Consider the following 11,409-nt stretch of genomic DNA (forward strand, 5'->3'; position numbering starts at 1 on the left):
TGAGGATTACTGGTTTGTGTTCCTTGCCACCAGGTGCCTGGGTTAGAGAGGCAGGAACTGAAGGCAGGGCTGGGACCCCCATGCTCTGCCTCCAGCCCTGCCTCTGCAGCATGGCAAGCCTTTCCCTAAAGGTGTGGAAAGGGATTGTGTGCAAGTTCTTTCCAAAACCCCCAAATCAGGCTGCTAGCCAGGGTTTTAACCCTGCTCAGAGGGCAGAACACACAGAACCTGGCAGGATCAGGCCCTGCTTGTCTCTTTATTCCTCCCCAGCTCTGCTTGAGCAGTAACCTACTTTTTTTTTTGCTTTGCAGAAAGAATATCTTGGATTAGGTGGCTGCAAATGAGAGGTTTCAGTCATGGAATGGGATGAGCTGCAGGTAAGCAGTGGGTTTAATGTCAGCTTTTTTGGCAGCTTCTTTATTCTCTCTCCACTTTGCACAAACAAACCATCTCTGGGAGGAAGTCCATTTTCCTTTTCAGCCACAGCATTTATCACCATGGCTTCCCAATAATCCTCCCTGTGCAGATAAAGGTGAGCCGGCAGCACACCAGAGCCCTCACCTCAAGCCTACTGCCCACTCTGGTTCATTAAGGGATTTTCCCTCCTCTTGCAGGGCAGAAACTGTGCCCACATGAGGGAGCCTAAATCCCAGCGTGACACTCAGCTACCCTTAACTCCATCCTAATCAGCCCTGTGCAATTAAGGTGCCAGGGAACAAAACCCCAGGAACAAAACCCCAGGAACAAAACCAGAGGGTGTGGGATGTAGGGCCCTTCTGCCCTCATTAGGCAATCTGGGGCATCACCCACCAAAATCCAGTCCAGGGTATTGGGAGGGAAAGAGAAACTTCAAATCACTTGGGCTGCCTCTGTCCTTTCCACGTTCATTCTTTTTGGCCTTGAAAGGCTCTTGGACCAAAGTCTCACTTTATATTAAAAATAACTACCACAAAATCCTTCCGATCAAAGCCTGACACGGGCCAGGCTGCACACCCTGTGGGCTGCCAGCACAGGACCCTGCCCAGGATTCACAGTGCCCCAGTTTAACCAGTGAGGGCAGAGAAGGAGCTGACTGTGCCAGGAAAGCAGCACCTACTTTCCCAGCCTCACGCCCAACTGTTCCCCTTCAGTGCCTGCTGCTTTGGAAGACTTTAACTTGCAGCCTCCTTGACTGCTTCATTTCTGCTATTTTGCACTATCCCACTCCCAGCAACATCACCAAACTCTCCAGCAGTGTGAAGGCGGGTGAGCTGAGATGCCCCTGCTGCCAAGCTAAACAGCATCAGGGCTCATTTTACTGCTTAGAAATCTGCAAGGAATCAAGCAGGTCGATGAATAATCCAGTTTAAAAATCACAACAGAGGGCCTGGGTAACTGTATACAACACTGGCCTAAATTCATACATCAAGTGACAAACTGTAATGAAAAATTAAAGGGCCCTGCTTGGCACAAGTGGGTGCTGCATGATTTGAATCCTGGGAAGGTTCATATGGAGCAGCTCTGCCTGTGTCCCTCGTGCCTGCGCAGAAATGGTGCAGGGGTTCAGACAACCTGCACAGGCATCATTTTTTTTCCCCTCAGCTTGTGGCTGTTCAAGCTCAGCAGTGCTAAAACGTGACATGGGCTCGCAGAGGACACGTGCAGCCTGTGGGGTGAACTGCAACCTGAACAGCTCTCCCAGCAGCTGAGGCTCCGTGTCCTTCTAGTAATAAATTCCTCCTGGACAGTGTTTCAGGGGATTGCTAGGATTTGAGGAGAGAGGAGGCTGGCTGGAAGCAAGAAAGGCTCCAGGTTTATCCTTGAAAGCCCCTGTGCTGCAGAGCCTGGGGCTGCCTTTGGCAGCCTGCCTGGAGGAAGATGTCAGTGGAGGCTGAAGGCTGCCTCGTGCTGTATGAGCCCACCAATCCCCTCCTCGGCCAGCTAAGTTGAGATAAATCTCCCTATTAGCAATGCGTAAAGCAGGCCAAAATTCGAACAGCTTCTTAAGCAGGAGGTGAATCAAAAGCTCAAAATAACTTTAAATAAGTCCTTTCTGTGCTCCGGGCTAGAAAGTGGTTGTTTTGGAGCTTTCCCATAGTGTGCCTGGCCTGCCTGTGGGGAGAGAGGGGTTGCTGAGCAAGGCAGCAAAATCAGGTAAAAAATAACCCCATCCCCAACGTCAGCAGCTGAGAGGAACCAGAAGTCCTGAGCTGTTTCGAAGTTGTGTTAAATAATAAAGCAGAGAAATGAATAAATTAGCTGAGCATCTATTTAGGTCAGCCCTCTCCGTTTCTCCCCGCCGCCTCCGTGTGCCTCCTCCCCGCAGCCATCAGCTGCTCGGTGCCTGCGGCTCCGCTCCCTCCCCGGGAGCCGCCGGGCTCTCGGCAAGCGCGGCTTCAGCAGGTGCCACATCGCCTGCACACGTTCCCCCAGCCTTCGGAAGCGGCAGGCCAGCTTCCCTTTCCGACACTGGGGCAAAAAGTGCTTTGGAAAATCCCGTTAAAGCAGCACCAAGCGTGGGCTGCGCGCACACGGCTGCTCCCCTGCTGGCGCTGTCCCCGCACGGAGCTGCAGGTCCTGCTCCTCCGGGTGCAGCTGCGTCTCCCTGCCCCGCCTGCTCCACTGCTGGTCATCACCCAGCTGCTTCCATTCCCAGCTTCCAACCACAGCAGCACCTCCACCTTTGCAGGCCATCGGTACCCCAGGCTCGGTTATGTGGTTGCAGTTGTCATCTTTTTATTTAGGGATGACCAGGCTGATTGACACAGATGGACAATCAGCTTTTAAACCTCTAAGCTCCCCTCAAATCATTCAAATGCTTCCAGAGAAATGGAACAACCATGCAGTCCTGTATATATGCCTTTATTTACATGTTTCCCAAGCCTGAAAAGCCAGAACATCTCGTGGGTTTCAGCTATAAGCAAGCTGGATAAACACTGACCAAGATGGAATTATCTACATCAAGGGCTGCTCCATCTCAGCCCAGCTCCTGCTGATCCTCCCAAACCCCACAGGTAGCTGGAGAAGGTGTCCAGCGATGAACCCAGTCAGAAGCAGCATCCAGGGTGTAGGCAATGGAAAATGAGATGTTTCTAAGTTTGGCCAGGCTCAGCTGGCTCCTCGCAGGTCCCAGCCTGTGAGTCACTGCTACGTGGGCCACCAGCACGGCCTCCCCTCTGGAGGAAGGAGTGGAGGTGGAAAAATAACAAGAGGAAACCAGTTGTTAGTAGTGCCAGCTCCAGGGAGAGTGGGAGGAGGTGGCAGGCCTGGAGAGAAAGGTCAGGGCTGCATTGCAGGCTGCTGCCTGATTTTAAATCCTACCCTCATGCTAGGAAACTGCTTACAGGAACACACTTGTGCAATATGTATGTAGGGTCTGAGCTGATCTGAGGGGAGAATGAAAGCCTCCAACAGTAGCCAGGGGTGATGAAGGATTTGTTTCTGGTCCCTGCTCACTCATCTCCTCCGATTTCTACTGAGCTGTACCTGAGTACCCTGTAAAAACCAAATTTTGGCCCCTTGAAAACATTGTAAAAGAAGATATACTTTTCAGATGTACTGGGAACAGGTACATCCAAAATTAAAATAAAAGAATGCAGGTATCCAGCCTCTTCTGGTGCCTCTCCTAACTGGTGCTAACTGGAATGCACCAGAGGGGGACACAAACCTCAGCTACTGTTCCCTTGTCCCTGCCATCAGTCCAGGAACACTTGGCAAGGCTGTGCTGTGACACCTCCCCTTCCCACAGGGATATCTGCAGCTGTGGATCAGCACTTCTGTTCTCCATTGCCTTGCAAGAATTCCTTTTCTCCTGCACCCTCCCATCTGACAATTGCCACCAGTTGCCAGTGATTTTTCTCACCTCCTATCCCAAATGCTCAGAGGCAGCTGTCTCTCTGCTGGTAGACTGACACTTCCCATCAATGAAACCACGTCTTTATGTCTTCAAGGAAATTAGAACAGCTGTCAGGAAGGGAAAAAGGCACAGCCAGGTAGGATGCCAGGTCAAGGGGGAAACTGCTGTGCGAGACTTGCTGTTGCTGGCTGGTGATGCCCCTTCTCCCTGAGCGGGACTAATTCTCCCACTTGGAGCCGGAGCTGGATCTGTTATGCTCAGGCTCCCTCTAGTGCCTCCTTGTCCCGCTATTCTGCCTTCTCTGGACGTGTATCGGCCATTTGTCTCCACGGAGAATTTCTCCCATGGCCCTCGCTGCCCTCGGGCATCGCTCGGCTCCACAGCACAGCCGAGCCCTGTTTGCTCTCAGGCTGGGAACAGCCCCAAAATCTCCCCAAAGCCACGGGCACTGCCAGGGCAGGGACTCCTGGGGAGCTGCCAGACAGCCCAGTCCTGGTCTGCTCGCTGGGGTGAAGGAGGGGGTGAAGGTGCCCATATCCCACGGGGTGCTCTCCCTGACAAGGCACAGCCCCGCACGCTGCAGCTGCACTTGGGTGGTGTCTGCAGAGTGAGTGGGGATGGGTGAAGTGCCCGAGCAGCCCAGGGTAGGAATCCTCCATGTGAACCAACAGGAATAGCCAGAAGCATCCCTGCACTCTCCCCACGGCTCAATGGCTTCCCACTGGGGAGCAGTTTGTAGGGTCTGTGCCAAGCAAAGTCAGCTGGACTCCTGATCTGCACTGGTTTTGTGTTCACTGGGGAGCTTGTGCTGTCACACTGTGCCCAGCATCCTACATGAACATGGCCCTTCCTTGTCTTCTTCCTGCGGAAATGGGGAGGAAATTTCTTCACGTTTTGGGAAATGACCAGAGCCAGCCTCTGTTCAAGCCCCTGTAAAACTCAGCCTGGCTCAGCTCTGGCACTGGCACCATGCTGGACAGTGGGCAGTCCCTGGCATTACTGAATGGGGCAGCCCCAGAAATTCCTTACCCCAGGGCAAAGTCACCTCACCGGGAGGGAGCAGGCAAGCTGAGGGAGGCTGCTGAAATGGGGTGTCAGCATGAAAACGTGACAGACCAGAGATCACACTCAGAGCATGAGTGTGCATGATGCAAGGACAGTGACCAAGATACAGCTGTCAAAGGCACTGTGGGATTTTTGTGTTATGATTTTTTCATCATTGTTTTGCAGCTGGAGTAATTACCATCCTATTCAACGAGCACAGCTCCTTTAATAGAGGACACTTGTGCTAAGGTGCACTAATTGAGTCTGTAATCACTAGAAGCATGACTAAAGGTTTTGAACTGGCCAATTGATCTCAGTAACACCCTAATTAGAGACACATCAGGGCACGGGAGAAATTCAAGGGGGTTGATCAGCCAGCAGTGTACACAGGCCCTGGTCCTGCCTTGGATCCTCCTTTTCACCTCGTACTCTGCATTGGTTTGCAGTGATTTATAAACTGCCCTGGATATGTTACACTCCGCCCCACAAATGGAATGTTCTTCCACAGTTTTATTTTATTTATTTGGCTTATGGATCTTGTCATCACCTGGGCATTAAGCACAGCTTCTCTAATCCCCACCTGGCTGACTGCTCATCTGAGTGGCCCCAGCAGCAGCTGGGAATGACTCCCAGGGAGATCCAACAGCAATAATTGCAGCAAGACCCTGAAAGAACTTGGAAAGGGTGGATAGAGCCCTAAAGTAAACCCTTCTGTTTCTTCCTATGGAGGAAGGCTCAGAAATTAGTTAAAAAGATCAAGAGCTTTCATAATCTAATGGCCAAGCTCAGGGGGCTGGCAGCCTTTCTGCCTTTTGAAATGTAGTGGAGGCAAACATGCCTCTGGGATTCAGTTCTGTCTTCCACTGAGCTTGGCTCTCTGTGTTATCAGGAGTCAGGGCTTCTCTCTACTGTTGGCTGCAATTAGCTGGCCACAGTGATGTACAAATATTTTAAGACTGGAGCTCTCTTCAGTGGAAGGAATTTAAAAATACATCAGTTTAAAAAGTCAGATGTTTGCATATCAAGGAGGATTTTGAGCAGACCTTCATATTCCAGCTGCAAAATGCCAGTAAAATAATATTGCTATTTTCTTCTATTTTTACAAAACAGCTGCCCAGAATAGGGGTGGGGCTGGGAAATTAGGCCAAATACACTTTGCATCTTAGGTCTTGCTCAAAATAAGAGAAATACTGAAATTTAATTGCATTGTCTTTCTTTTTCCTGCCTATTTTTATTTCACTCTCATCAGCATTACCAAGGACAATCTATTTCCCCCTGTTTTTACAATAGGAAGAGCTTGTTTATCTGAACTTGGGGCAGAATACCCATTGCTCTGCAAGCAATCAGCCACTGAAACAATGTCCAGTTCACTCTCTGTACTGGCCATGGGGCATTTGGTCTCTGGGCTATTTTTTCCAGTCTGGGTCACTTTAAGCAATTCACTTGTGCCTCTCACAGTAAAATAAAGGCAACGCCATCAAAAGGTGGCAGTCTGTTCCCACAGTGCAGAAGAGCCTGGGTCTTATCTGCTCATTTTTCAGAGGTTCCCATTTGAAATCACAGCAGCCTTGGCCAGAAATGCTGCAATTGGTCAAGAGATACAACCCCAGGGGCTCGGGCAAGCTTGGCCTTCCTTGTTCCCCTCATTCCTGTGCCACTTTACCACAGGAGATGCCCCAATCCATGACCACAAATCCAGTCTTTCCTTGGACACCTCCAGGGATGGCGGCTCCACCACCACACTGAGCAACCATTGCAATGTCTGCCTTTCCATGAGGAAACTTTCCCATCACAGCCATCATTTCAGTGTCTTTCACAGAGTGAAATACCAAACTTCAGTCCTTGTCTTTTGCAGGAGTGACACTTTAACCTGGCTGCATGGTCAGAACACAAACCCCTGCACTCTGCCAGGTCTTTGCTGGGCATGGGGGGTTGTGGGGGTCACCAAGGTACCACAGCTTTCTGTCTGAAAGCAACAGAGCTGTTCGAGCCCCTGGTGCTTCACACAAATAAAAGATGAACGGCACTGAGTGAACCCGCCCTGAGGAGCACTGCCTGTGCTTGGCTACATTGCCCCAGCGCAGATGAACCGAGCCCGGACTCTGACGGGGCCGAGGGCCTCAGGCTCCCGCGGGGGTCGTGCAGGGCCAAGCGGGGCGGCCTCGGCTCCCTCAGCCCCCGGCTCCCTCGGCTCCCGGCCGGCAGAGGCCATGGTCAGGGGACATGTTAGTGGCGGGACCGTGTTGCTGGGACCCGTGTTGCTGGGGGAACCGCGTCGCTACAGGACCGGGTCCGCCACGTCGCTGGGTGTTGCGGCCCCGCCACGGCGGAGCCCTCCCGGGGCGGGAGCGGCCTCAGGCCCCTCACGGAGCCGGAGCGGGAGCGGCGGCCGCGGGAGTCGGGGCGGTGCGGGCACAGAGCAGCAGCTCGGGAAGACAACGGGGAAAGTGCCGGGCGGAACTGCAGGACACGGGGTTCCGGCCCGGCCCTGATTCCCGGCAGCCCCCGCGGTGCTCTCTCTCTTCCGGTCCGGCGGCGGCGGCGAGCGCGGCTCCGGTGAGGGCGGTCCCGGCACCATCCGCGCCCATCCGGCACCATCCGCGGGCCAGGCCGGGCGGAGGGGCCGGGTCGGGGCTGTCGGAGCGGGGCGGTAACCGGGGCTCGGGGCCGGGCGGGCTCTGTCCGGGAGCCGGCCCGGCTGAGCCGTGTGTGTTTCTCCCGCAGGTGCGACCATGGCCAAGTCCAAGAACCACACCACGCACAACCAGTGTGAGCGGGGCGGGGATCCCGGCGGGGTAACCGGGCTGGGACCGGCGCGGTGAGGGCAGCACGGCCTGCCCGGGGGTTTGTGGCAGATAAGGCGGTGCTGCATAGGGATCGAATGGGGGGGTTTGAAGGAGTGTGATAAGAGTCGGGACCTGTTTGGGCTCAATGTAGAATTAATATGTAGGTAGAAAAATAGGAGCTTTTATATTGGAAAACTGGTGGTCGGCCTCTTATCCCAGCTAACCAGCAATAGGATGACAGGATGCAGATTTAAGCTGTGCCAGGGGAGGTTTGGTTTGGACATTAGGAAGAATTTCTTCATAGTAAGGGTGCCTGGACATTGGAGTGGGCTGCCTGGAGAGGTAGTGGTGGTGTCACCGTACCTGGAGGTGTTCAGGGAAAGGTTGAACGTGCCTTAGTTGAGTTGGCTGGGTAGTGGTGGTGGACTCAGATCTGAGGCCCTTTCCAACCTGAGTCATGCCATGGTGGTCACCACCAGCTAAACAGGCAGAGCGACCTTTCACAAGAGCAGGCAGTGGCAGGACACAGGGAAATGGCTTCACAATGACAGAGTAGGCTTAGGTTGGATATTAGGAAGAAATGCTTCCCTGTGAGGATGATGACACAGGTTGTCCAAACAAGCTGTGGCTGCTCCGTCCCTGGAAGTGTCCAAGGAGAGGGTTTTGGAGCATCTTGGTCTGGTGAGAGACCCGCCTTTGGCAGCGGGTGGAACAGAATGGTCCTTAAAGTTATGTCCAACCCAGGCCATCCTATCATTGTGTGATGTTCGTGAAAAGCTTCATCCCTGGGATCCTGTGCAATCCAGAGATAGCCACAGTGATGAAATAGTTAATGTTTGGGGTCTTTCATCAGTGCTGTGATTAGCAGAGGTCGCAGATGGGTTCTGCTTGGTCCTGCACAGTGAGTGACAGTGCCCTGTGACACTGACCACAAGGGCTTCAGTTTATTAATGAGTGAGGTGGTGCTGTCAAGGTGTCATTAGTTAATGAGCTGCCTGAAATCTTTGGATTGGAAGCCCATGCAAAGGGATGAGCATAGAGATGTGCTTTTAATTGAAATTTAGTTTAGATTGGAAGGGTCTGGAGACTGTCTATTCCACATCATTTTGATAGTCAGGTACACTTAAAAAGGAAACTAATGCAGCTGCTAAATAGTAGCAGGAACTGGAATTTAATTAATTGTCTCGTTTTCCACACAGCCCGTAAGTGGCACAGAAATGGCATCAAGAAGCCCAAAACCCATAGATATGAATCTCTCAAAGGGGTGAGTATTTCTGATGATATTCCCAGGCTGTTGAGTCACTGAGGCTTAACTGTGAAAAAAACCCAGAATTTGTATTTTTTGACTGACACTTTTTTTCGAGACATGCCTGTGTTGCAGGGGGTCAGAACCACTGTGGGGTTCAGTTCTTTCACTTGCCTGACATGCAGCTGGGATATTTCTGACCCACATGAAATCTGCCCCTGTATGTCTATAAAACTGCATTTTAGTCAGTGGCCACTTTTGTCCCTGTCCTGTTCTGGTGGCTGTCACTGAGTGCTGTGCTGTTTCCAGTAAAACAAACACTTTCCAGTTAAATGGTTCCTTTACCTTTTGAGTCCTGCTGGGTTTCCTCCTCCTCTCCTCCTCTCTCCTTCAATATTGTTTTACTGTCCATACTAATCCAGATAATTTTATTTACAAAATAAGAGGGATTGGCATTTCTGGGCAAAACACATAAAAGTGACAGTATATTTCTGAGATAATCCAAATGGTACAACAGGGTCTGTTTCTATTTCATTATGAAATGAAAACAGTAATGTTATGGAGGGTTGTGATTTTATTCGTTTTGTAGATGTCACTGTCTACAAAGCTTTTTGGAGGTGATGTAAAAGTTTGTCTTCTGCAAAGCTCAGTGAGGGTTCAGTCCTGCCTCTCCTGCAGCTTTGCCCATCCTGTTCTTTCTTTATGTTTATTGATGGGGTTTGGGATTCTTTGTTTGTTTATGGTGATTAAGGAAAATGGATATTAAAGCCTGTTTGCAGATGACTAAAATAATCTTGTTGAAAAATCAGAAAAGAAGTGTGAACTAGTCACAGCCTGCATTTGAGAATAATTGGAACAATATGGAGCTATAATTGTTTTTGTAGATGTCTCTTCTGCAACATGGCTTATTTTTCCTTTATTTTTATAGGTTGATCCCAAGTTTCTGAGGAACATGAGATTTGCAAAGAAACACAACAAGAAGGGGCTGAAGAAGATGCAGGCCAACAATGCCAAGCAGGCAGCTCAGCAGGCTGCTCAGCAGAAAAAGGACTGATGTGCTTTAACCAGAAGACCCAGTTTTCTTACTGGCGTGTGTGTTACAGCATTTTTTAAAATAAAATTGTATGTAACAAAGCCTTCACCTCCTAATTTGAGGAGAGGCCTTGTTTGAGTTGTATGTTAGCTGCCAGCTGTGCATCAAGCCTGTGAGTAGTGATCCAGGGCAGCCTGACTGGCTTGCAGGTCCCTGGATCCTCCTTGTGCTTTTGAAAACTGGGCTGACATTTTCTTTCTCAGGTACCATGAGTTCAGTGATAATTCCTGGTGCTGTTACAGCAAGGTGAAATTTCCAAGGGCTGTTACATGTCTGCTGCTTTGATGTGTGGTTCCCTGCAGCTGTGGGAATCCAGGGAAATAGGAGGGGGAGTGCTGGCTGTGGTGCTGGAGACCACAGCAGTTTGTGCTGGAGTTGGTGTGTGTTGTATCCTGAAATATTTGTAGATATTGAAGCATTAATAGAGCTACTCATGGGAACGTGTAAGGGTTTGGGAATATACAAAATGCACATTTTTTAATAGTGACTGATTTTAGGGAATCACTCCAGTAACAAAAGTACTGTGATGAAATGTGCTGGCTTGGGGAGATGAGGGGGATAACGTGCGAAATCCCGGGAGGAGCTGAGCCCGGGTTTTGGTCCTACTGTTTTGTCCATCAGGAAAGGACTTCACTCTCCAGGGCTCCCCCAAAGCTGGCTCAGGCCGTGCTTTGCACTTCTGGCATGAGGCACCTGTTGGAATGCAGCCGGCTGCTCTGAGATTGCAGTTCCTGTGCGTGTCCACCCGGTGGGGTAAATCAGCAGAGCACACCGGGGCTGGATGTTCACACAGACCTGACAGCAGTAGAGCAGCTAAACACTTGCAGGATAAAAAACAATTTTAACTAGAATATCCAATCCATGTAATTTATTTTTTAATAGTTTAGCCAGTTACCAAAATTATGTGTGTTAATTTGAATTCTTTCTGGCTTTAATTCACAAATTTTCTCCTAGTTCCCACTTTTTAATTGTTTTTGACTGATACAGAAAACCCACCCACCCCTAAACAAAGCAATATAAAGAGATTTACTAATTTGAAACAAGTCGAGAGGGTTCTAAAGTCAGGGATGTCTAGCCCTTAGTTATCTGATTCCTGCTCTGTGCATGTCTTGGGCTTTTGTGGAGATTGGTGTTTGTCAGCCTGTTACAAACAAGTGTTTGAGGAGCTTAAAGGATCGCCAGCAAAGGTATCAGTAAAAAACAGATTTAATATTGAGCAACAGCATGATAGAGTTCATTGCAAGGTTCACTCCACTGCTTGCTAGATGATTAGGGCACACAGAGTGGAGTTGTTGCTGGTACTGAAGGAGATGGGAGTGGCTGGTCCAGCGAGGGTCAGTGTGGTCAGTCTGGTGTAGATGTGTGTTAAAAGAGTGAAAGGAAAAAAACCTCTGAACAGAGCACT

The 11,409-nt window shown here is 50.4% G+C and overlaps 1 protein-coding gene across 1 annotated transcript; it reads left to right on the forward strand.

Annotated features, from left to right (window-relative positions):
- Window positions 1-7,351: 7,351 nt before the first annotated feature.
- RPL29 (ribosomal protein L29) lies at window positions 7,352-10,045 on the forward strand. Its single transcript, XM_059480300.1, has 4 exons — window positions 7,352-7,435; window positions 7,604-7,648; window positions 8,865-8,929; window positions 9,840-10,045. Exons 2-4 carry the CDS (start codon window positions 7,612-7,614, stop codon window positions 9,963-9,965), a joined length of 228 nt encoding a protein of 75 aa, XP_059336283.1. The 5' UTR covers window positions 7,352-7,435; window positions 7,604-7,611; the 3' UTR covers window positions 9,966-10,045.
- Window positions 10,046-11,409: the final 1,364 nt, after the last annotated feature.

The sequence above is a fragment of the Ammospiza nelsoni genome, chromosome 11 (assembly GCF_027579445.1).
Source record: "Ammospiza nelsoni isolate bAmmNel1 chromosome 11, bAmmNel1.pri, whole genome shotgun sequence".
Taxonomy (NCBI): domain Eukaryota; kingdom Metazoa; phylum Chordata; class Aves; order Passeriformes; family Passerellidae; genus Ammospiza; species Ammospiza nelsoni.

Bases quoted from the DNA above. Each gene is read 5' to 3' on its own strand.
- RPL29 (XM_059480300.1), top strand. From the start codon at position 7,612: ATGGCCAAGTCCAAGAACCACACCACGCACAACCAGT. The intron at 7,649-8,864 runs GTGAGCGGGGCG...TTTTCCACACAG, and splicing joins CCACACCACGCACAACCAGT to CCCGTAAGTGGCACAGAAAT. The intron at 8,930-9,839 runs GTGAGTATTTCT...TTATTTTTATAG, and splicing joins GATATGAATCTCTCAAAGGG to GTTGATCCCAAGTTTCTGAG.